This window comes from Anguilla anguilla, chromosome 10, assembly GCF_013347855.1.
Source record: "Anguilla anguilla isolate fAngAng1 chromosome 10, fAngAng1.pri, whole genome shotgun sequence".
Lineage (NCBI taxonomy): Eukaryota > Metazoa > Chordata > Actinopteri > Anguilliformes > Anguillidae > Anguilla > Anguilla anguilla.
The window spans coordinates 8,459,258-8,481,610 of record NC_049210.1 but is presented as its reverse complement, the minus strand read 5'-3'; the positions used below and the strand labels follow the sequence as shown (position 1 = coordinate 8,481,610).

The 22,353-nt window shown below is 41.3% G+C and overlaps 2 protein-coding genes across 2 annotated transcripts; both read right to left on the bottom strand.

Annotated features, from left to right (window-relative positions):
- Positions 1-8,457: 8,457 nt before the first annotated feature.
- Positions 8,458-11,374, bottom strand: dusp2 (dual specificity phosphatase 2). Its single transcript, XM_035435946.1, has 4 exons — positions 10,701-11,374; positions 9,902-10,032; positions 9,347-9,566; positions 8,458-9,145 (listed from the first exon to the last, which is right to left on the bottom strand). The coding sequence occupies exons 1-4, from the start codon at positions 11,092-11,094 to the stop codon at positions 8,931-8,933; spliced, it is 960 nt and encodes a 319-aa protein (XP_035291837.1). The 5' UTR covers positions 11,095-11,374; the 3' UTR covers positions 8,458-8,930.
- Positions 11,375-16,073: 4,699 nt separating this feature from the next.
- LOC118206503 (izumo sperm-egg fusion protein 1) lies at positions 16,074-20,224 on the bottom strand. The gene is made up of 9 exons (XM_035379289.1): positions 20,005-20,224; positions 19,711-19,785; positions 19,346-19,429; positions 18,937-18,957; positions 18,361-18,450; positions 17,853-17,965; positions 17,497-17,653; positions 17,188-17,362; positions 16,074-16,164 (listed from the first exon to the last, which is right to left on the bottom strand). The coding sequence occupies exons 1-9, from the start codon at positions 20,222-20,224 to the stop codon at positions 16,074-16,076; spliced, it is 1,026 nt and encodes a 341-aa protein (XP_035235180.1).
- Between the last annotated feature and the right edge of the window lie 2,129 nt (positions 20,225-22,353).

Genomic DNA, 22,353 nt, shown 5'->3' with positions numbered 1-22,353 from the left:
GCATTATTTATAATGGAAGGCAAAGGTTTGGCGTTATCCGTTACTCACGCGCCACTAAGAGTTTATGTGTTAGTCAAGGTGACGGGTGAAGAGAATGATGGCACGTCAGTAAAAACTAAGCTCAAGTTCAAAATGTTCAAGCCTGTTTTAATAATAGCTCGGGGACTGTAATGATGTGTCGGTTGTAGCGCGAACAATTGGCATACATGTAGCGTAAGTGCGTAACGGAAAAAAGCAGAATCAGAGGACTACACGATTCATGATATAGGCCTGCCACAGATGCACACGTAAATCAGGCTTCATGAAGAAAATGTTCTAAAATCATGTGGGCTTGGATTATGGCTTTTATGTAGGCCAACTGTTTCCAGCTCCCTCTGAGCTCAGAAGAGGTGTCCCGAGAGGATGCATAGTAAGAAGTAGTCATTATCCGAAATGGTCCAAATAAAAGAAGCACATCACCATTTCTGCATAGCTTCGCTCAGGGGTGTCACAGTGGGGGGAAACAGTGGAACTGACTATCCAGGGCCCCAAGCTTTGGTGTACAGTTTTAAGGGGGCCCCACAGAGGCTGCATATGCACAGGGCCACACCCCTGGCTTTTTTACCCGATATTACGGTACAATAGTGCATAAATTCGCGGCTAGATTCATATTGGGTACCTGGGTGAATCCCGGTGTTTGTACGTTATGCGCTCAGAAACCGTTTGTTGTATTGTTGAGTTACACCCGAAATGAGGCTGGTATTCTGCAATGACTATGTTGTCCATACGCAGTGCTACCCCACACATGAATAAACTTACAATACTCTTTCAAAATTATTTTTTATTGAATTCAACCATGATGAACAAAGTGAATCCACTTCATCATTTATCATGTTTACATGGACACTTGCCAGCAATGAGTGTCACAATGCGGGAAAATCTCAACATGGCATTTGTTAAGTGAAACTTTTTACTAATAGTGGCTGAAGAAAAAGAAAACAAATAAATAAGTTTAAAATAATAATCATTAATAATAATTTAAAAAATCGGAGAGAAGAAAAAAGAAGAGAAAAGAGAGAAGAGAAGAAGTGAGAAGACAAGAGAAAAGAGAGAGGAGAACGGGGAAAAGAGAAGGGGGAAGTGAATAGAGACGAGAAGAGAAAGTATGGGATGGTGTGAGGTTCAGGCTGACTTATGTTAAAGGCCACACCATGTGGACGTCATACAATGGCCCATTGATAACTTCCATTTAAAAAAAGGTCATTCGGCTTTGAAGACAATCGTGTGAAGCATTTATCTAGATGGATATTTGCGTGTAGTTTGCTTGTCTGCACACCTCCCTTAGTCAAACATGTGCTGGAAGCGGTGCCTGTGGGCTTCAAACCTTTCCTTTTGGATTTACAGGTATTCTGCCATGCTGCAGTTCTGTCTATCTTCTATGCCATCTCTCAGATAGGACCTGAGCAGGCAAATGGTTGAAGATCAGGAGCACCACTTCCTGTGTATGTTTGGCCAAGGCAGGTGCGTAGACATGCAAACTACATGCAAATATCCATCTAGATAAACAGTTCTCGCCTAGCACTGTTTATGATGCTCATCCAAAATTGCTAAAAGGCCGCAACACTTTTACTGCAGGCGCAGCTGTATAAACTTTCATTTACAGCACATAAGGTTTCTATAAACAGTGTTTATGTAATTTCAGTATTTTCAGTATCCTGCAAGTCTTGAGAACCACTGCCGCCAAATTAAAATTATGCTAATTCACAAGTAATCATGTGACACATTTTTCTAAATTTCTAATTCTTTTAACACAGATGCTGTACAATGCACACACACTGCACAGTCATCTTCTCAGAAAAGCGGTAGAGAACGCATCGCTGCACAAAAATCCTGCCACCTTGTGGACAGTTTTATTTTTGGTAAAATAACACCATATGCACCATACCAGATGTTGTATAAATCATTATGACAAATATAAAGACACAATCTGCCTTTTTTTTGCCTGGACCGCAACAGCGGAGCCAGCCCTACAAACGCGAATGTCTATGACTGAGTGACCGCGTGACTGAGTGATGAAGTTACACCACGGGTCGGCCGGAGAGGTCCAGCCATATACTAGGTTTTGACCTGGTCTTGTTTAACCAACTTGCTGAATTGCAAAGAATTTATTCATATGTAACAGACAAGAAATGTGATAGCATCATAACATAATTATGAATTATTCAAATTATTCCGTGAACCCGCTGGTTATTTTCAGCAGTTTTTCTCAAGTCACGAAAACCTGTGAGTTTCTTACGCCCAATCACTTTCATATAAAATTAAAATGGACACTTTGTTCTTCAGTGGGTGTGAATAAAGCAATGTCACAATGTCAACACTATTCCACTAGCTTCTGTAGATTGTCCTGCATTTGCATTTTTATCACATTAAGACTTGACTGTGTGTGTGTGTGTGTGTGGACACATGCGTGCATGTCTGTGAAAGAGAGAGCAAGAGAGAGAGAGAGAGAGAAAGAAAGAGAAAAAATGTATTCTTCTACATACCCCTATCTCTTCTCTCACCTGATGCAGGTACAGTACATCTAGATTTCAGGATTAAATGCAGGATTTAAAATGTGAATTTCATTCTATTGTGAACTAAGTGTTCCCTAAAAATATCTGCTTTACTAACAATTTCCTACATGTTCTTAACAGTAAATCAAGCCACCAGTATTAAATTATATTATGAAAGGTCATTTATAACCTTTGTTTAAACAGTAGCTATAGAATTATTACTGTTATTTTTATTATTATTTTTTTTTTTTTTGGCGGGGGTGGGTTCAAAATAAAAATTTATATTATTCTATTTGTACAGTTTAAAAGTCAGTCAACATTCTACATTTATTCTAAATTATTTATTGCAATATGTGAAAAAAACATACTCATTTATGTTTTTTATGGTAAATAAACCAAGTAAGTTTCTTCAATCAAACCCTTAGAACAGCTCCCGTGGTATAGCTTTCCAAACAGCTTTTGATAAATTACAAGCACATTATTTCTTTACAGTACAAGACACAAAGGTGAGCACACAAGTGCTCCATAAGTATAGTAACTATAACTACAGCACATGCAGAACTGTGTGTAGCTGCCTACTGTGTGCATGGCTTATCTGGTGATTCCAGGTACTGACGGAGTATACAGCAGTCTGAACACCTTATATGAACACATCAATGCCCCTGAGAACACTGTGGTATATGTTAGGTATGTCATGTACCAATGGTGCACAACACATGCTCTTGCATTAACAATTAAATATGGGTGTCATAGGCAACACAAGTTACATGTTTCGTCTTTGTTTTCCTTTGCGGTTGACATACATTATAAGTGATTCATTTGTGTTTTTATTTCCCTGTCCATTACTTTTTGCCCTGTTTTGCCACCACTAAACCTGATAACACCACCCCCTACCCCGCCCCCCCCACCCCACACACACACACACACATACACACACCCCAACCCTGAGACTTACCACATGATCGCACTGCTCCCGCAAATTCGGTTTGTCTTCTCCTCCTTCTTTCTTCTCTCACACCACCTGAGATCAGTGTTCACTGGCAAAGACTGCTTCATCCATCTGTTCCTGCCCGCAATCTTTAGTTCCGATCGCTCCCCTCTTTAGCGTGCAGCCAGCGTTACAGATGAGCCTGACTAGCTGCGCCAGTCTCATAATCCTGTGGGGTCCCCAGACTATGGATCTCTCTGTAAACAATTTAATCTCAGTTCGATATCTCCTCTCTTCTTTGTTTTGTAACCAAAATGGTTTGTTCAATTGGAATTTTGTTTTCATGCAATGCAGATTTCATTCTAATGTGATACTTTTGTGGTACAAAGCTAAATCGGGGTCTTAAAAAAAATCTTGTGCCAATTTCAATCATTGGCATTTTTGCAGGTGTCATTACCAATGCTATGTCAACCTTGATGAACAAATATGATGTATTGCTATGCATTATTTCAAATCAGTGGCGATCATTGTCCATGGGTCATTTTTATTTTCCAGACAAATTATTCACTGTAAGTAATAAAGACTTGCAGTGGCAACCATTACTGACACTATAGACTAATTCTAATTATTTCCTAATCTATTCACAGTCCATGAGATAGCCACATCTCACATTCACTCTTGAGTATACTCAAAATTACTTTTACAAACACAAAGAAACACCTCTCTTCTGCAACCTTGGCAGCAACCCTCCAGGGACTACAATGTAAAAAGCCACTTAAAACCGCCAAGGAAAAGAACAAATAAGGGGTAAGAGTGAGACACATGATATGTAGAAGAAAAAAAAAAATAATTTAAATCTCCTCTACAGATAAGAAGAGGGAGAACAACAGAACAGGTGCACACGCTGGCTGTTTGTTAATGGATAGCAAGTGCTTCTGTACAATCCACCCCAGGGGGACTTGTAGGAACCCAAAGGTAATAAATACTGATAAGGAACTCTATATATACTGGTGCTCTTTTGAACGTGACAGAGAGGAGATTAATCCTCTATATTAATAACACCGTCTGTCTTCATAAAGACTATCCTCACTGGGGGTTCGGTGGATTCAAAACATAGCAATTAATCATTCACTGACACTTGTCAGGATCTCTCAAGTGAAGTATCTAACAAGAAACACAATACCCCCAACTACTCCTTCGGGCTGTATATGCACGTGCCTGCGTGTGGACGCTGCTGCTGCCGTGTTTACGAAAACACTACCTCCAAGAAAACTAGCGTCCCTCAGAGTGCGCTAACACACCTCACAGCGGAATGGCGAGGTCTTGCTGACACACCCAAGTGTCTCTTGCCAGTGGGCGAGATGATAACAAATGGCAGGACGTTAAAAGCCGGGAGCCGAAAGGGCTCAGCTTTTCATGACGCGGCTGCTCCTCTCATTACCGGCGTTTCTCCACAGCCCATCTTGGCACGCGGCTGCTCGACAACAGCGTCCCTGAAGGCGTTTGATTTGCGGCGAAAGTTTTTGCTGAGCACACCTCGATAAATCAAAACGGCAGACAGAGAAATGGCATAATGATACCGATGTCCAACTAGGGTTAACAGTCCTGGTCATAAACTGTGAGCGTCAGGGGATTCGCTACTTTGTGTCTCTTACCGCCACCTTCGTGTATTTCAGGCGAGTCTAAATGGTCTGCACTAATGCAGCCTAGTGCCTTTCGTCTTCTCTGAGAATCATACATCGTACCAGCCACCGTTTTCATCACCCACAGGGGGCTTGTATGGCAGCGATTAGTGCCAGGATGATCACATCAGATGAGGTAAAGGGGGAGGGATGCATTTAGCCTATTAGCTTTGGCGTGATTAGATGGAAGAGGCATTGTGGGAATTCAGCCAGGACGAGGGGAAAGCCCCGATTCCCCGTGCCACAGGACATTTAATCACCGCAGTAACTCAGTACTGGGAATTTCTCATCCTGCAGACGGCATATCTATCAGTAGGGCCCCAATCGAGCACGGTCAACGTTGGTTTGACACAAAAAAGAGTGAGCAGTGAGGTCACATAACGGGTGAGGGGTTGGGAGGCCCTGAGTTTAAGGGAAAGTAAATGTGTTAGAATGGGAGGTGGTAGGAGGTACAATGAACATGGCCTTGCTCAATCCGAAGAGCCCTCAACTATCAAACGAATGTCAACTACCTCAGATTAATAATATTCAAACGCTGCCATCTTGTGGACATTTGAGATACATGTAAAGAAAAACATTTGAATAAAACCACATCTGAAATGCCTGATGATCAAATCAAATAAAAATATATTTGAAGTCAGATTTAATATCATATAGTCATATTCACTTATGGTTAAAGGTTTGTATCAGCATTGTTCTGTAAAATATACTTGCCCTGCATTTTGGGGAAAAAGTATCCTTTAATGATTCATTTATTTTTTTGAGCCCACTTTGCAACGTTAATCCATTACTTGCAGGGTTCAAAAGGGCAACTTGCTTGTTTGGTTGGTTACTTTTAAATGTTTGTCTTAATCATGGAGAGAGAGATATTAAATACAATGAAAGTAGCATCCGTTTTACTTATGTAGTTTTCAAAAAAAAAAATGAATGAAGAAAGATTTTTTTCCTGTCGAGTCACATTTAGCTGATGGACAGGACCAATTTAAAGTATACGCCACCCATAGTAATGACAGTGGCTCTGTGATCTGGACGAGGATATACTAGATGTATATCAAAGTGAAATTGTGCCTGTGTTTCCTTTTGATCATGCTCTTATATATATACACACAATACTTGATGTCATAAATCTCTGGCACAAATGACCTGCATTAGATTCTGTTCTGAAATTATTGTAATCTCTCTGGGAGGCTCTGTACCTTCAAGATGCATGGCAACCCTGTGGAAAATACAGGTAGTTAACCCACACTTTCAGATGTTAAACACTTCATAAATACAGACAAGTGGGAAGATAGCTATCATCTACATTAAATCATGGTGATGTGCTGGTTCATATTGTAAGTGAGGAGGACAAAGTACATTCTTTGTGCACAAGCATATTATTCAGACATGAAAATATGCATAATCTGTTCTGTGCCCTTTAATGACAGTAATAAAATAAGACCTTGAGGCCAAGCTATGTTGACTTATAACAGTCATCTCTGCTCATGAGTATCATATTAGAACAGATTGTGCCCAAATCTGAAATATTTATACCAATGTGATATGAATGAGTTTTGTCAACTATTGGCACATCCAGATGATAAAGACAACAGTGAATCTGCAGTGTTTCCTGTAAAATTGTAGATGGACTGCAATTTGGGATAAGGTAGCACTATATGACTATAAGAGTAGGGCTTCCCTGACAAATGTAGAACATCCAACATCTCATCAAAAATTATGGGCATTAATAAGAAGTTAGTCCACTCTTTGCTGCTATAACAACTTGCACTCTTATAAGAAGGCTTTATACTAGAAATTGGAACATTGCTGCAGGGATTTACTTCCATTCAACCAGAAGAGCATTTGTGAGGCTGGGCACTGATTGGGCGATTATGCCCGGTTTGCAGTTGGCTTTCCAATTAATCCCAAAGGTGTTGGATGGGATTGAGGTCAGGGCTCTGTTAAATCAAATTCTTCCACACCATTCTCAACAAAACCATTTTTATATGGACCTTGCTGTGTTCCCGGGGGCATTGTCATGCTGAAACAGGAAAGAGGCTTCCCCAAACTATTGGGGAAGCACAGAATCATCTACAATGTGATTGTATGTTGTAGCATTAAGATTAGTCTTCACTAGAACTAAGGGGCCTAGCCCAAATCATGAAAAACAGCCCTTACTCTACGGGGCGGTTGGATACATTTGGTCATATAGTGTATATTGTAGTGTATAAAAGTAACCATCAGCCCAGTGTCCCTCAGTTCTGATCCTGGGAATTCACTGCATATCAAAAATGGATCAAATCATTGTTTGAAATATTTAAAACCTTAAGACACACAATAACTTAATTCTTTACATTTGTATAGCACTTTCCTCACCAGCTGGGGACTCAAAGCACTTCACAGTGATGAGTGATGTTCAAACATGTAGAGTGATGTTAAACGTGGAGAGTTGTCTTAAATGCAATTAATTAGCTGTTAATGGCGGATTCTTCCAGGCCCAAAATCAGCAACCTACAGAGAAGCACTGCCTCTAGCTGTAGCTTTCTTTGCTAAACACACTTCCAATAATGTATTACCTTCTATAGAGGCCATGTAACAGATAATTAACTGTGAATGAAAAATTCAGTTCAGTATGTAATTAACTGCTCAATAAAGCCCATTAATTAAAAGCTTGTTTGTTAAACTGTCCATTAAATGTTATTAGATTCTTATCTGGTTGTAGCCTTTGAGATTTTCCCAGTCTTAAAATTGTTACGGTCGTAAAAGAGAAAATCAAATTTAACTGGAAAGTATACCTGTCACCAGTGATACGACAGAAGAAGCAAATGTTTTAATTTTGAAATGAAGGTCATATGATATACCATCCAAAAAAAAAAACATTAAATTAAAAAACGAGCATTCTTTTCCCTTCTTAGTGTAATGTAATGCAAACATAAATCTAATTACATTTTTTCATTAGTTTACCCTTGTACGTTATCAAAAACTGGGAAAGTACTCCCTTAATCAAAGTAAGAAAAATGTTTGAGAATTGGTCTTTTGGTTGATTGTTTAATCCTTAAAAGAATTAAAGAATCTTTTCCAGAGAGATTATTATCAAAGTAGAAACTGAAAACAAATAGACATACGTGTTTCCATAAATTAGAAATAATTTAATCTGTATGAAAGTAATACAAATCAATTAACTTTTTACATTTCAAAATAGAAAAGTGCAGTGCTGAATACAATTTCAACATATTCACAGTCATTAAACAATATATATTTATATGTTTAAAACAGTAAAAAAAAATCTACAAACAAACAAACAAAAAATTGGGATAGGCCTTTTTCCCATCACTAGTGCAAAATATAACTAATACCTAAGAGGCATAAGAGGAGCTTTCAGTTCTAAGCCATTGCATAAGATATGGCTCTGCATGATACTGATCATAACCTACACTGGTTTGTGAAACCATCCCAAAGGCAAATAGCAATGGTTTATAAAGGAGTGTGAATTAATCAGAAATGGTTTCAGACAGTCATTCACGCTTTCATCTGGGTCACACCGGTAACGTGCCGTACAAATGACGTACTAAACGGTGCTCCATAATTTGCTCACATAGTTAGTGTCAACTGTGGCAGCGTTGAGCCAGGAATAAAAATAAAATGGTCCTGGAGTTTGCAATGCACAATCGTGGCGTACAGCGTCTCCACGTTTGCTTTTCAGGCTAAATATTCCAATTTCTCGGTTTGGAAGTTTCTCGACCCTTATTGTGTTTCGTGTGAACTAGTGAAACTCGTTCTACTCCGTGCGGATTGTTTGGAAACGCAGCTTCAGTGACACAGCACGTCGGTCTCAAACTGCAGCAGTTGGCCCATGAAGGCCAGATTTGGCGAAATGACACGGCGTCGCTGCTTCACAAAGTCGAAGGCCTCGTCCAGGCGCACGCGGCGCGAGTGGATCAGGTATGCCAGGCAGATCGTGGCAGAGCGCGAGATGCCAGCCTGGCAATGCACCAGTACACGCCCACCGCACCCCTTCACTGAGTCTGTATGAAGAGAAGGAAGCAAGGGTTAGCTTGTATTTACCAATTACCTCGACAAGAAAGTATGCAGACCCTGACACGTTTGACTCGACTACTGAATCGTTATAGATTATATTTGTTTTGCTCTGGTGCGATCAAGCATTTATCATGCTATCATGACAAGTTCCAAGAGCTTTGAAGAACACAGTGGCAGAGTAAGCTTACCAATAAAGTCGATTGCCTCGGGGAATCGTGCGCGGATGTCTGTCGCGAGGCTGTCTTCCACACGTAGGGTCTTGTAGTTAAACTCGTCCTCAAAAAGGTTGGGACAGGACGAAGACACGTTGAGCACAGCGGTGATGCCGCAATTTGCGAGAGTCTCCCGCCTGGACGAGTGATGAGCGCTGCCCAGAAACAGGAAGGGTAGGATTTCTACCGGACCGCCCTGATAATCAAAACAATGACACGTTAAGACACAAGTGAAAATACCCATATCATCAAAACACTTTGAGAGTTTTAATTGGTCAATAATATCCATCGTCGATTACTTCTGCGTGTGCTGTTTGATGTTTAAAGTATTCTTCTCATGTGCAGAATAATTCGCACACTATGTCCCATTTCACGTTTAGGGTATGCTATTGTAAATTAATTGTAATTTTATTTTATTTTTTTAAATAGACCTCGGTATAGCATAGAGCAAGATTTAAATATAGATATTTTTATTTGCACTTTCTTATTTATTATCATATTTTTACATCAATTTTCCAAGTCTTAACTCACCTGATCATAGAGGGGAGTATTTCTCCCTGACATGCCCGATTCAGAGTCCCGGAAGGCGCTTTGATTTCCATTCACTGGCGGGGCGTTGACGCACAGATCTGGATACAAAGCGAAGAAGCCGTCGAATCCACCTGAAAGTTAAATAAAATACGTTATACTTTCGAAAGGCAACACCAAGGCTCAACAATTTCAGTAAGATCTCAATAGATTTATCCTATATTAAATCTCTGAAACCCTTCAACACAATTTGGCAGATATTATTTCGGCAAATAACATGGTTTGCAGGATAATGCATACATTGCAATACTTGTACAAATACCAAGGCCTATAAACATTTCTGAAATCATGTATCATCACGGTTTCTAATAAGGACTTCTATATCAGCCCTGTTTGGTCTTTAATTCATTGGATGATGCCATAAAAACATTCGTAAAACGATTACTGATTATTTTGTGTTGTAATAAACATCAATTAGGCATATAACCGCCAAAATATTATGTTAATTGTGGAAAGAATTATACAAATTGTAAAAATATTTTTGGAAGAGTGAAAATATAGGCCTAAATGCTTTGAAGCCGAATACTTTGCTATACAGGGGCTTGAAATATGTAGTTATTGTGGCCGTGTAGCTATAAAATGTGTGTGTAAAATTAAGTTAACCATTTTTTTTAAATTCACTTTCCTCTCTTTTATTTATTATTCTATATATAGACCCAGCAGAATATATATTTTATCATTTTAATTTTGTTGTTTCAATAGCCTACACATGTCTTTCTCAAAACACACATAAAAAGGGTACCTTGTAAGAAGCAGATCTGCGTGGTTCCCGGCTCAACTTCGGCATGTAGGGCAGTAAGCAGCATGCTGGCAAGACTCTCGCTTTTCAGGTCAGCAACAGAGCGACTGTCCTCATCCAGCACAATTACCGGCGAGAACTCGCCGCTGCGCAGACGACCCAGAAGTGTCTTGTCCGGCACCAGCCACTCCAAACTAACCACCGAGGTTTTCGACCGACGGCGAATCATGGAGTTCCAGTTCACATTTCGGGAGCCACAGATGTGTGATCGAGAATACGCAAGGAACGGCCTGCAGTCCAAAACGAGAGAGCCACCAGCTGCGAAGTGCTCCGGCAGAGTCCGCAGAATCTGAGCCAACTCACCACCGGCAATCTCGAACAAGTCACTCATCCCCATACTGAAACTATGACAACAACGAACAAACTTAATACTTAAATGTGAATCCCTGTTTTTTTTTTTTTTTTTAGTTTCTGAATGCAGCCTTGAGCATATTTTTGTTTGAAAGTAACTTGATAAAAAAGATTTAGAAAAACGTAATGTCTCTCGTCATTGACTATTGTACATTATAGTTTTGAAAAGCTATTCAAAGTTATTTTCTGATATTTTGAAACTGCTTGCCTTGTCAATGTCTGTTTTGAGTTCTCAGTTATTGTTAACAGCTGTAGAGTGATGAAGATGGGCGGAGCACGGGCTTTTCTACTGCCGATGACTTACAGGAGCCCCCGCCTGGTTTTCCGCAAAAGGAATAAACGTCACTGACGGAACTACCATGTATAGAGGTCTGCCTACGCCGGGTGTGCCTAATATGGCTTGTGACGCTAGCGCACCAATTTTCCCACTCGCACGTGGTACTCGGGGGTTACCCCGTGTTTGTATTGTTATGACGTTATCCGCGGGTAAATTGGCAATGTTTTTTCACGTAAAAAACCCGACCTCAATTACGCTGAAATTATCTGAGTGTGGGTTTATCCCTGAAAACTTTTTTTCTTTCAAACGGGGCTGCCAGTGAATCACAACCGATTCATTCCTGTATGTTTTGGCCCCTGTGATACTCTCTGTGTTTACATTACTTTTGAACATTGCTCCTTGGGTTTGCATAATTTACATTACTGTAATCACTACTCTTTTTCCCGTCTTCCTCCCACATCTCTTCCTCTTTGTCCTCTCTTTAAAAATACTTTCCCCTGAAGTATTTAGATGTCATTGCCAAACTTACACAAAGAAATTGATAGTTCAGGGGACCTTGTCAACGATCAACTTCAGTGAGACAACAGGGTCCGAATCCTTTCACTGTACAGTGAGTGAATGTGTGACTAAGGGGTATGATATAATTGAATCATGTGATTCCATCTCCGGAACCCCAGTGAAGTCATTTCCTGATCAGAGTGTAGTCTAAAAGTTTGTGTAAATTAAAAATTGAATCTTGGTATACATGCTGAAAGCACGACTGTCCTGTCTTTTAGAAAACAACATTCACGGTTGAAGTATGGGGTGTATAACCAGAGCCTACATTATAAAAACTTCTATAAATCATAACAAAATATCAATACCAGTGCATGAAGGTGTATTATTTATTATAATCCTGAAAAACGTCCTTTAATCTGAGACCATAATCACAAATAAAGAAAATCTATTTCGTCCCAGTTTTTGTTCTCTCTCTCTCTCTCTCGCTCTCTCTCTCTCTCTCTCTCTCTCTCTCTCTCTCTCAGTCTCTCCCTCTCATTTAATTAATCAGAGCTCAGTGAATCTTACCTTGAAATGGCTGTGCCAAATAGGAACATTTTATAATCAGTGCTAATGTTCCATTTATTTTGCACGATGGCAACAAATTAGTATTTCATATTGCAGAAGAAAAGAAAAAACAGTCTACTGGAATGCAACAGTGCGTGGGCGTGGGCGAGGTTGAAAAACTCAGGCAGTAACTATTAAGGGACCCACGCGGATGCCTGTTAGAGACTGACGCAAAGCTGTTCCGTGACACAATCAAAATAAAACGGATCTTAAAACAGCTTTCACCTGGTGCCAGGCTCTGGATGTTTGGGTGTCATTACCATTATTGGGTTTATCTGACTGACCGTGTGCATAACTAGGCTGGCCTCTTCATCCCTGTCTTAAAAATGCTTATTCATATGAAAATGTGATGTTGGCTGTCAAGTTTTGGTTGATTGATTGATTGATTGATTGACTAATAACCTTTATTTATACAGGAAAATCCCATTGAGACCAGGGTCTCTTTCACAAGGGAGCCCCGATTATAGCATCAAGAAGATCCATTAAAATAATAAACAATTCCATCAATACACAATAGAACGATTCCATAAATACACTATAAAACCGTTTATCAGAACACAAGCTATTCAATTAAATCATGTACAAGAGAAGGATCAAACTTCTTTGATAAGGGTTCTAAATTGCCCCAGAGAAACCAGCATGGAGAGCTGAATATCCTTTTGCAACTTGTTCCATTCATGTGTTGCAGAGAATCTGAAAGCACAAACGTATGAAAAAAACAACTGACTTTTCAGGCAACTAGACTGAACACGTTTTCAACATTTTTGGAATTACCATTGAAATACCTTGGGAAACATTTGTATGCATTATGGACGGAACCATGAATTCAGAAACTATTTTCCATAATCTGTGGCAGAAAAGGATCATTTCAGCTCTTTGGCTGGACTTCAGCAAGTGGAAATAACATTCTTTATTATTTCTGCCAATGAAACCATTGTTACTGTGAGAAATCGCACTCCTACCTGCAACACACTAATATTTTTCAGCACAACATTTGTATACTCTACCCCAAAATTCAGTCCAGACTTCAAAACACCGCTCTCTTACCTATGCCCACTCCCTCCTTTCTCTCTGCCCCCATACTTCCTTTAATTAATTTCAGCTCATCTCAGCAAAATGTCACCAGCCTCCCCCTCACAACTTCCTTTCCCCAGAACTGCCTCTCCCTCAACTTTACGCTCTCCTCTCCCACTCTTGTCAGTCCCTCCCACTCCACTTCCCTCCTCCCTCTGTCCCCCTCACACTCCTCCACTTCTGGAACCTGAGCTCATCAAAGAATATGAAAAAAAAAATATATATATATATAAAAAATCCCTGACTGGCTTCTTGCCCTTCCAAACCTCATTCCTTAGTCTGAACTGACTCACTCAGTAACTTTCAGAACCACACTGGTTCCCTCCTTCCCAGATTCCTACCTATCACTGTTTTTTTAAAGTCCTGGCTAACCTAAACATTACTTATGTGGACAGCAGTTTCAGTCAGTTCCACTGGTGAATTAACGTTTCATTTGGGAAAGACTAAGTAGTCTTTGCAGCAATTTCATTAGCTGTGCCTGTGTGTGTGTAGGGGGTGAACGTAGGCTGAGGGTTGGGTGACAGGATGTAGCTGTTTTTCGGTCTTTGAAGCTGGCATGGGGCTAATGAAAGAGGAAACGCGCGTAAACTGACAGGTGCACACCGGAACCTCTCATGCACAACGCTGACATGCTCACTACCTCTTTCACACACACACAGACACACCCACAGGCTGCAGCTAACTGATTTTGTAGAACAACGGCAAACAGTAAAGCAAAGCATGGTGCTAGTCATGTGACAGCTCACGGAAAATGTAAAAAACAGGTAGTGTGAGGCTTTGGGCACTTGTGGAGTCTCACGTCACTAAAGCATTTAGTAAACTGTTTGATTGGAATCTTTACATTCAGTCATCATCTCTGATGGAGGCAAACATTACTAACTCTCTCTGATGTATGGAATTACTCATAGTATTTACTGAAACACCTTTGTTTACAGTAGAGACATGGAAATGTCTCTTAAAATGTATAAACAAAAACGACAGAGAAGACCAGAAAAACCAGTTCATAAAATCAATTGGAATGATAAAATCTTTGTTTTCAATTTCAAAAACATTGCTGCCTCAGAAGCAGAAAAAAAATCCATTGCCCTCCTTCAGGCCACATAACAAAAACAGGAAATCCATGGCTATTTTTAAATGGAAAACTGCATAGCAAGACAAAATGGCTAATGCTATGTCTGTCAGTAGCCACTAAATAAATACTTCAAGGGCATTCGTCACTTATGTGGTCAAGCAGGGGGTTTTAAATCATACATTCCTACAGAACTTCAGCTATAAAGCTCTTGAAATGTTTGGCTCTCATTGTTCATTGTTACACATTGTCACCAGACCAGCAGATGTTTAAATGCTAATGTTAAGTTAATGTTAAGTGTTAATGACGAAGGAAGCATAGATTTTTTTTTTGCTGGGCCTGAGACTGATTCACTGATACAGGATGCTGACAAACCACTTGCTTTTGTGAAACATTCTCACATCATGCAAATTCTTTGCAGATGGAAACCACATTCACTTGACAATTGATAACGTAAAAAAAAAAAAAAAAATTTTACTGCCAAAAATCACCTAAGACTGGATAAATCCTTTAAGAAAATGGTTCTCAAACCTTAGCTCAAGACTCATTTAGTAAGGCAAATGCATTTTGCCAGAGAGCCACTCATACATAGCATGTTCAAATATTAAATTTAGTGTTTGTAAAATAACTGCATATACATTGTGTGTGTCTAGTACAGTGCTTAACTGCTGTTTCTAACTGAAACTGGTGTAAATGTCAGTGGAATGTATATATTAAACAGCATAAAAATTTTCATCACTGCTGTGCATCCTCCCTCTCTTTTTTGAAAAGAAAAACATAATGATTAATCTGTGTTCTCTTCTAATCTCGCTCTCTTCCTTCGCCTCTCTCTCCCTCCAGGTGCTTATCCGGCCCTTCCTCTCTCCACCCCCCGTCCCCCCCGTCCCCCGTCCCCCCCGTCCCCACTCAGCGAGGATTATCTTGGATTAGAGGGACAGCAGGGAATATTAATCCCAGAAGAAAAAAAACACCATAATCCACCCATTTCACCGCTTTCATCCCGTCCCACATGTCTGTGCCCACATCCGTCCATTCAAAAAAAAAAGAGTCTTAGTCAATGAGTTAAAGGAAAAAAAGATGCCATGCCATTTTTTTTTTGTCATTTAGTAATCATTTCAGAGAGAACCTCTGCTGGTAAATCAACAGCAATCTGGATACAAACTCCCCAAGTCCACCCATCCACCTGCCTGCCCTTTCAGTTCCTCTTTCTAAAAAAGGGTCACACTTTGTTCTCTTAAATCGTAAATTTAGCTGTACTGTCTTTTGGACTGTCCAGATAGACGTAATTTCTTCCGTGCTGGTTTACAAGTGCCAAGTACCATTCAAGATCATGATGCGTACAGTACAGCGAAGGAATAAATACAAGGTGCTTAGAGACTTTATTGCTTTTGACCTTTCTTCACTCTAATTCATCTCCCCATCTCTTCTTTGCGTCTGTCATTCAATCGCTCGACGTCGACACCCGTGTCATCTCCACTTCCTGCCCCCTCCTCCGACCTCGAGCCTCCTCCCCCCTCCGTTTCAGAGTCACGCTGTGGGTGGGGGGGGGAGGGGGGACACAATAACCACGGTGATGATGGTGAATACGCGTCCTGATATAGAACGTGGCTCACCCCCTCTGCATTACGCACTGTGTGGATCACCTCCGCTAGATCATGAGGCAATGACTGAACCAGCACTCTTTCATGAGGAAGCATCACCCTCACACCTCGCCTATGTACGATAATTTAAGGATTTGAATCAGAACAAACGAAAATGTCACATCCTGAATTGCTGTTACACACAATTATTTATTTTGAAGAAAATTGTGTCCACAATACTCCCAACCAAACGAAAAATCAACAACCATCACCATCATCAACACTTCACTTCGGATGTGTTCCTTACGTATGATGTCATCTTTTGTAAAAGCCCCGGGCCGAGTAGGTTTCATGAAAAACACGCTTGCGATCGTTTTGGTCCTTTTCCGGGAATGTGAGTGAGCGAAGTGAAAGAATGTGTGAGATACAGTAATCGCAGCGCATGATGGAATGATTAATTCCTTACTGCATCATGACATCACTCTTTGTTTCATCGCTCCATCCGTCTAATTCCTGTAACCATTATGATGCCCCTGCTCTTAACACACATTTTTTGATGTGCTTGGCAGACAGGTATCCAGAGCAAATTAAATTGCTTTCATTTTACAAACTATGTAAACTACCTCTTATTTGCTGTAACTGAGGCATGGTACCTCACTCAAGCTTTAAAAAAAAAAAAAAGGCACCCCACCCAGAGTTCCAACCAACTTTCCACTATAAACATCATCTCTGTTGTGACATCAGCCTTGACACTTGTCCCTGTTTGTTTAGTAAATTTTCATGCGCTCTTGATGAGTTAATGCTTCCGCCTTTTTTGTCAGCTCAGCTTGTCTCGTCCCTGGGAGAAGTCTCCCACGTAGGAGGTTTGCTTAGGAGTCTATTTCCCCTGTGTGCTGTAGCCCGTCATCAGCCGTCTCACAGCCACGCTGACTGGCTCTTTCCCTCGTCTATTCCCACGGTCCTCCCCTCACTCACCCAAAGACCACTACAACGGCCAGGCTGGCCGTTAGACCCAGAGCTGTCACCGCGGCGACGATTCCAACAAGGGCACTGCTCTGAGACCCCTGTGGAGGAGGAGTGTGGTCCTCGCCAGGAGGAAGGGTAGGGAGGGTGGGGATGTGTCGGGGAGTGGTCAGGGGCAAAGGAGTGACTGAGAAAAGAGAGCGAGCAAGAGGAAGAAAGAGAGGAGATGCAGAAGTGAGGGAAAGTAGTGATGAAGGGCTGATCTGAGCAGTGAATGCTGAATGGTGGGCCGGTACTGTGCTTCCTGCTGTAACATCTCACCTGTCAGGACGTAGTGCATGCAGGACAAGACAGTACCGTCATTGTCCAGGAGGAGGCAGCGGTACACACCCTGCTCATCGTGACGCAGCTGGTTCAACACGATCCTCGAGTCAGGGGTCACCACCAACACCCCAGTGTCACTGCTCTGACACGAAGTCTAAGGGTAGCGCACAGTATAATCAATACTTTTGTATGGAGAGTATACTGCGTGTGTACATATGTTTTTACTCTATGTTCGTGTGTGTGTGTGTGTGTGTGTGTGCATATGTTTTTACTGTGTGTGTGTGTGTGTGTGTGTGTGTGTGTGTGTGTGTGTGGGTGTGTTTTTTATTTTTACATGACGGTTCAAGTCTCACCAGCCCTGGTTCACGGGAGTACTTGTAGTCTTTGTGCCCCATAACCAAAATATGCCAGGGCAGGAAACAGTTTAGCACCACTTGATCCCCCTCCTCCGCCCCCAAGTGGTATTCTGAGAAAGATAGAGGGACAGGGGAGGGAGAGAGAAAAAGAAAGAAAAAGAGATAGTCAGGGAGAGAGAAGGAGGCAAGAGAAGGGCTTTGCTTTTTTCATGTCTGATTACGGTCTCAGATTAGAGGATGCTGTATTCTTGATTACTCGGTGCGGCGGACTCGTGATAAACAAGAGAAAATACAGGTGGAGCAAAGAGAGAGAGAGAGAGAGGGGGGAGAGAGAGAGAGAGAGGAAGACAAAGAGAGGGGGAGGGGGAGAGAGAGAGAGAGAGAGAGAGAGAGAGAGAGAGGGGGAGAGAGAGAGGGAGAGAAAGGGAGAGAGAGGGAGAGAGAGAGAGAGAGACGAAGGCCACGGACGCGCAGCCGTGTACGGCGGTGACACGCAAAGCCTCACCCCCGCAGTCACGCTGGCCGGCGGGAGACGGACATGTGCGCATCTCATAGCGACAGGTGCTGCAATCCATCACTCGCTGATGCAACAGCCCTGCGGGGCACCAATCAGAGCTGGAGGTCAGTTTCATTTCAGTTCCGTCCGTTCAGGAAACGACCTCGCGGCAAATTCAGTTCGGGGAATAGAGACATCCCGCATGGAACCGCCCGGGGGCTTTTGTCAATTCACAAATTCAATTTCGGTTCATTTCCTGAATTGACAATTGACCTCAACCTTGGTACGAAGTCAAGACTATCACCATTTTGTACATATGAAAGCAAAGCAGTCAAGACCAGAGCTATACACGCAATGGCAGTGCCCACACACACACAAACACACAAACACACACACACACACAGGATAATACAGGAAACAATCAGTCACGCTGTGAGAACGCTCAGGCACGATGTCACATGCGCGATGACATAACTTAAGAGAAGCGCGTGTCACTGTCGCCAGCACTGACTGCGGTATTCATATGGGCGATGGGAAAGCAAAGAGAGAGCCGGAGGAGGAAGGGCAATAAAAAAAAGTTCTTACCGCACTTGTTTGGGCAAAGACCTGCGTGACAAGAAACAAAGAATCTATTTGGCACATTGCATGCACATCGTTCCCTCCAGTTAGTTAAACTAATATTGATACAAACTCTCAACCGTTAAGGCATATTGTGTGTACTGACAGTTATACTGTAGTTATCTGGTTCTGTTAAGCCTACTTCAGACCAAAGATTCGCCACAACACAACAAAATCGTTTTGAGTGCTGCTGAGAGGAGTTGCAGTGGTGTGACCCCTCGTCTCAGAACGTCTGATGCCCGTGCTCGCCACTGCAGCCGGCTGAAGTTGTCTGATCGCAGTCGGCCAGTTTTAGAATGTCGCAAAGCGTCGCCAGTTGCAGCTGGTCGTGTCGCGAATCTTCGGTCTGAACTGGCCATTAGGCTACACCCCTCACCTGTCTGGGAGAAGACCTCCAGATGTTTCTGCAGGATTTGTCTGCCTTTATCCATTATCAGGATGGTCTCAAACAGTATGTCGTCTGGACCAACAGAGAAGCATCAACACAGGTCACATCTGATCCTGTTACATAACTGTCCCTCAGACAACTGACAATTTGAGAAGAAACATATATTCACAAATGTCGAAAACAAAAGTCATTTTTGTTCATTTCGTTTAGAAACGGCACCTAAAGAGTTAATACTAACATTTTTTTTGGTTAATACTGAGAAACAAAGATCACAAAGGAACACGCAGTGATCACGGTTAAAACATTGTAGTCATGATCTTGGATACTTGCTGGACCCAGATTCTCCAGCTCACCTGCGTTTGGTCTCTTCAGGAACTTGTGGAACTCACTCTGGTACTCAGTTCGGGCCCTGTACAGAGTGGTGGGATCTAGGGCAGACAGAACAAGAGCTTTTCACTCACAGCAACAATAAAATCTGACCCATGGTGGCCTGCACTAAGTGTATCACATTGTCATTCTGTTAGCCCAAATTGCTATAAATTCTGGCAGGACATTGGAGTATCACAATTTTGTCACCATTCCAAACATGATACACTGAAATACAAAAACAGCTTTCGCGCAGATGGCTGTTGTGGATGAGTACACACCGATGACGCCATGGAAGCGGTTGCTCGTCTCTTGGTACAAGAAGTAGGTGTGGTCAATGATCTTCTTCAGCTCAATCTGATCCTCCACATTTGCGTACGAAGAAGCGAGCAAGTAGTCTTCGTGCAAGTGCCGTACCTGTCGGTCACACTGCAGACAGGCGCTGGTCAGAGGAAGAGCAAGGACCAGACACAGCAGGCACACAAGGGTGCGCAAAATCATGACTACTGAACAAGAAGCACTGCAGAAGGGTGAAAAAAGCACAGAATTCCATGAGGTCATAAAGGCCTATAACTGTGACTGCTCTCCGCTGGTATGACTGTAGAAGCTCAACTGTGACATCATTAAATTTGGAATGTAGGATTGACAGAATCGCTCCTATTTATCTACAACGATTTAGAACTTTGGTAAATGGACTGCATTTATATAGAGCTTTTATCCAAAGCGCTTTACAATTGATGCCTCTCATTCGCCAGAGCAGTTAGGAGTTAGGTGTCTTGCTCAGGGACACCTCGACACGCCCTGGGCGGGGATCGAACCGGCAACCCTCCAACTGCCAGACAACCGCTTTTCCCTTCTGAGCTATGTCGCCCCAACTTTGGCTCTTGTTTTTCTTTTGATTAATTGCATTATCTATCTATTCATTCATTCAGTCATCCATTCTCGTAGCCTCTTGTGTCCAGGCAGTCGTGTAAAGGATACATTAACGTAAAGAAGAATAACAAAGACATTGTGATATGCCAGCCGAAACACAATAAGCGTAAAAAATGCTAAATGCAAACAATAGAAAGACAATAAACAATAGAAATCAATTACTGTTTTATTTTATATAGGAGTAGGTCTTCAAATCATCAGAATGAACAACATACATCATAACAACATACACATGGAGACTGACCATAAGATATGAGCTCTGTAACATAAAATTGTTCTCATGGCAGCAAAAATGATTATTTAGAACATTATACTGTGTGTAACATTGTATATTTCATGTATATTGGGCATCATACTACTACAATCAAGAGTAAATAACCTGCTGAAAGATACTACACCAGATGTATAGGTGATGTAGGCATACAAGACAGAGAAAGGAAAAGGAAATACAGTCTTAATATAGGTGAACTACATGGGTGTTTTTCTAACCATGACATCACTGCCATTAGTCAATTTTTTTATTAGAACACTAGAGGGCAGCTCTGAGTAACATAGAATGCTCTGATCTCACCGTGGCAGTACCATTCAGGAAGCGGTTAGCATAAAGATCTCTTTAAATAAAGATAAAAACGTTTTTCCACGATGTTGTGGAAAGCTATTTACTGGACAAGCATTAATTAAACCATAAATAACATAAAGAAAACATGCAGATGTTTACTTTTAGATTTACGATAATAAATGCTAGTTTTTCCACCAAAGAGAACACATGAACACATTACCTGACACTGTTCTGCATAATATTGATGAAAGGTATCTGCTGTAAAATCAGCTGGTTTATCTTTATGTTCCACTGTACTCTCTGTAACTCATTTGGGACTCAAAACGTGAAGTTTCACATGTAAGCCACTTTTCTCAAGGGTCCCATCATGCAAGCTAGACATTTGCTTTGAGAATCCAACGAAAAATCAAATCAAAGAACATTTCCACAAATAGCAAAAATAAAAATTTTATGTATGTATGACAAACTAGTTCTGGCGGGTTACAGTGTCTGCATGTTTAACTTGCAGCTTTCCAGGGCCCTGTTTCACAAGGTAGGATTAATGTGTTGGATAACTGCGCTGACAAAAACCCAGAACTACTTGCCTGCTTGCCTTTTTGCATTTCATACCATATCGGAATTGGATGCTTAGAGCTCAGCTCAGTTAATAATAATAATAATAATAATAATAATAATAATAATAATAATAATACATTTATTTTATATAGCACTTTTCATGGTCTCAAAGACGTTTTACAATAAATGGTACATACATACATACATTAAATGAAAAATACAATTCAGAGAGAAAAAAAAAAAAATTGCTTGCTTTTTTTTTAGTTCACTTCTATGGTCTACGCTCCTGATGCTCCCTCTAGTGTCAATATTATGCACTAATTCTAAATAGTAAGAGTACTATAACCTGCCCTATTCCACCTCCTGTTTCACCCAAAATTCCGTTTGAGGGCATATGCCCCAATTGTATAGCAGAGAGTGACGGCCGGAGTGGGTGCAGTTTTTTGTTTTGGCCGAGCCCTACGACCCCTGCTTCAGCTAATTTGTTACAGTCTCCAATCAGGACCTTGATAAGCAGAATCAGGTCTCTGTCCATTTTCAGATAAGATTGGACACCCCCACCTTGGCTTTATCCCAGCCGCGG

Bases quoted from the DNA above. Each gene is read 5' to 3' on its own strand.
- dusp2 (XM_035435946.1), bottom strand. From the start codon at position 11,094: ATGGGGATGAGTGACTTGTTCGAGATTGCCGGTGGTGAGTTGGCTCAG. The intron at 9,567-9,901 runs GTGAGTTAAGAC...TTTGATTATCAG, and splicing joins ATACTCCCCTCTATGATCAG to GGCGGTCCGGTAGAAATCCT. The intron at 9,146-9,346 runs GTAAGCTTACTC...CTCTTCATACAG, and splicing joins CGAGGCAATCGACTTTATTG to ACTCAGTGAAGGGGTGCGGT.
- LOC118206503 (XM_035379289.1), bottom strand. From the start codon at position 20,224: ATGATTTTGCGCACCCTTGTGTGCCTGCTGTGTCTGGTCCTTGCTCTT. The intron at 19,430-19,710 runs GTGAGCTGGAGA...CTGTTGGTCCAG, and splicing joins CCTGAAGAGACCAAACGCAG to ACGACATACTGTTTGAGACC. The intron at 17,654-17,852 runs GTGAGACTTGAA...CGCTACCCTTAG, and splicing joins ACTCCCGTGAACCAGGGCTG to ACTTCGTGTCAGAGCAGTGA.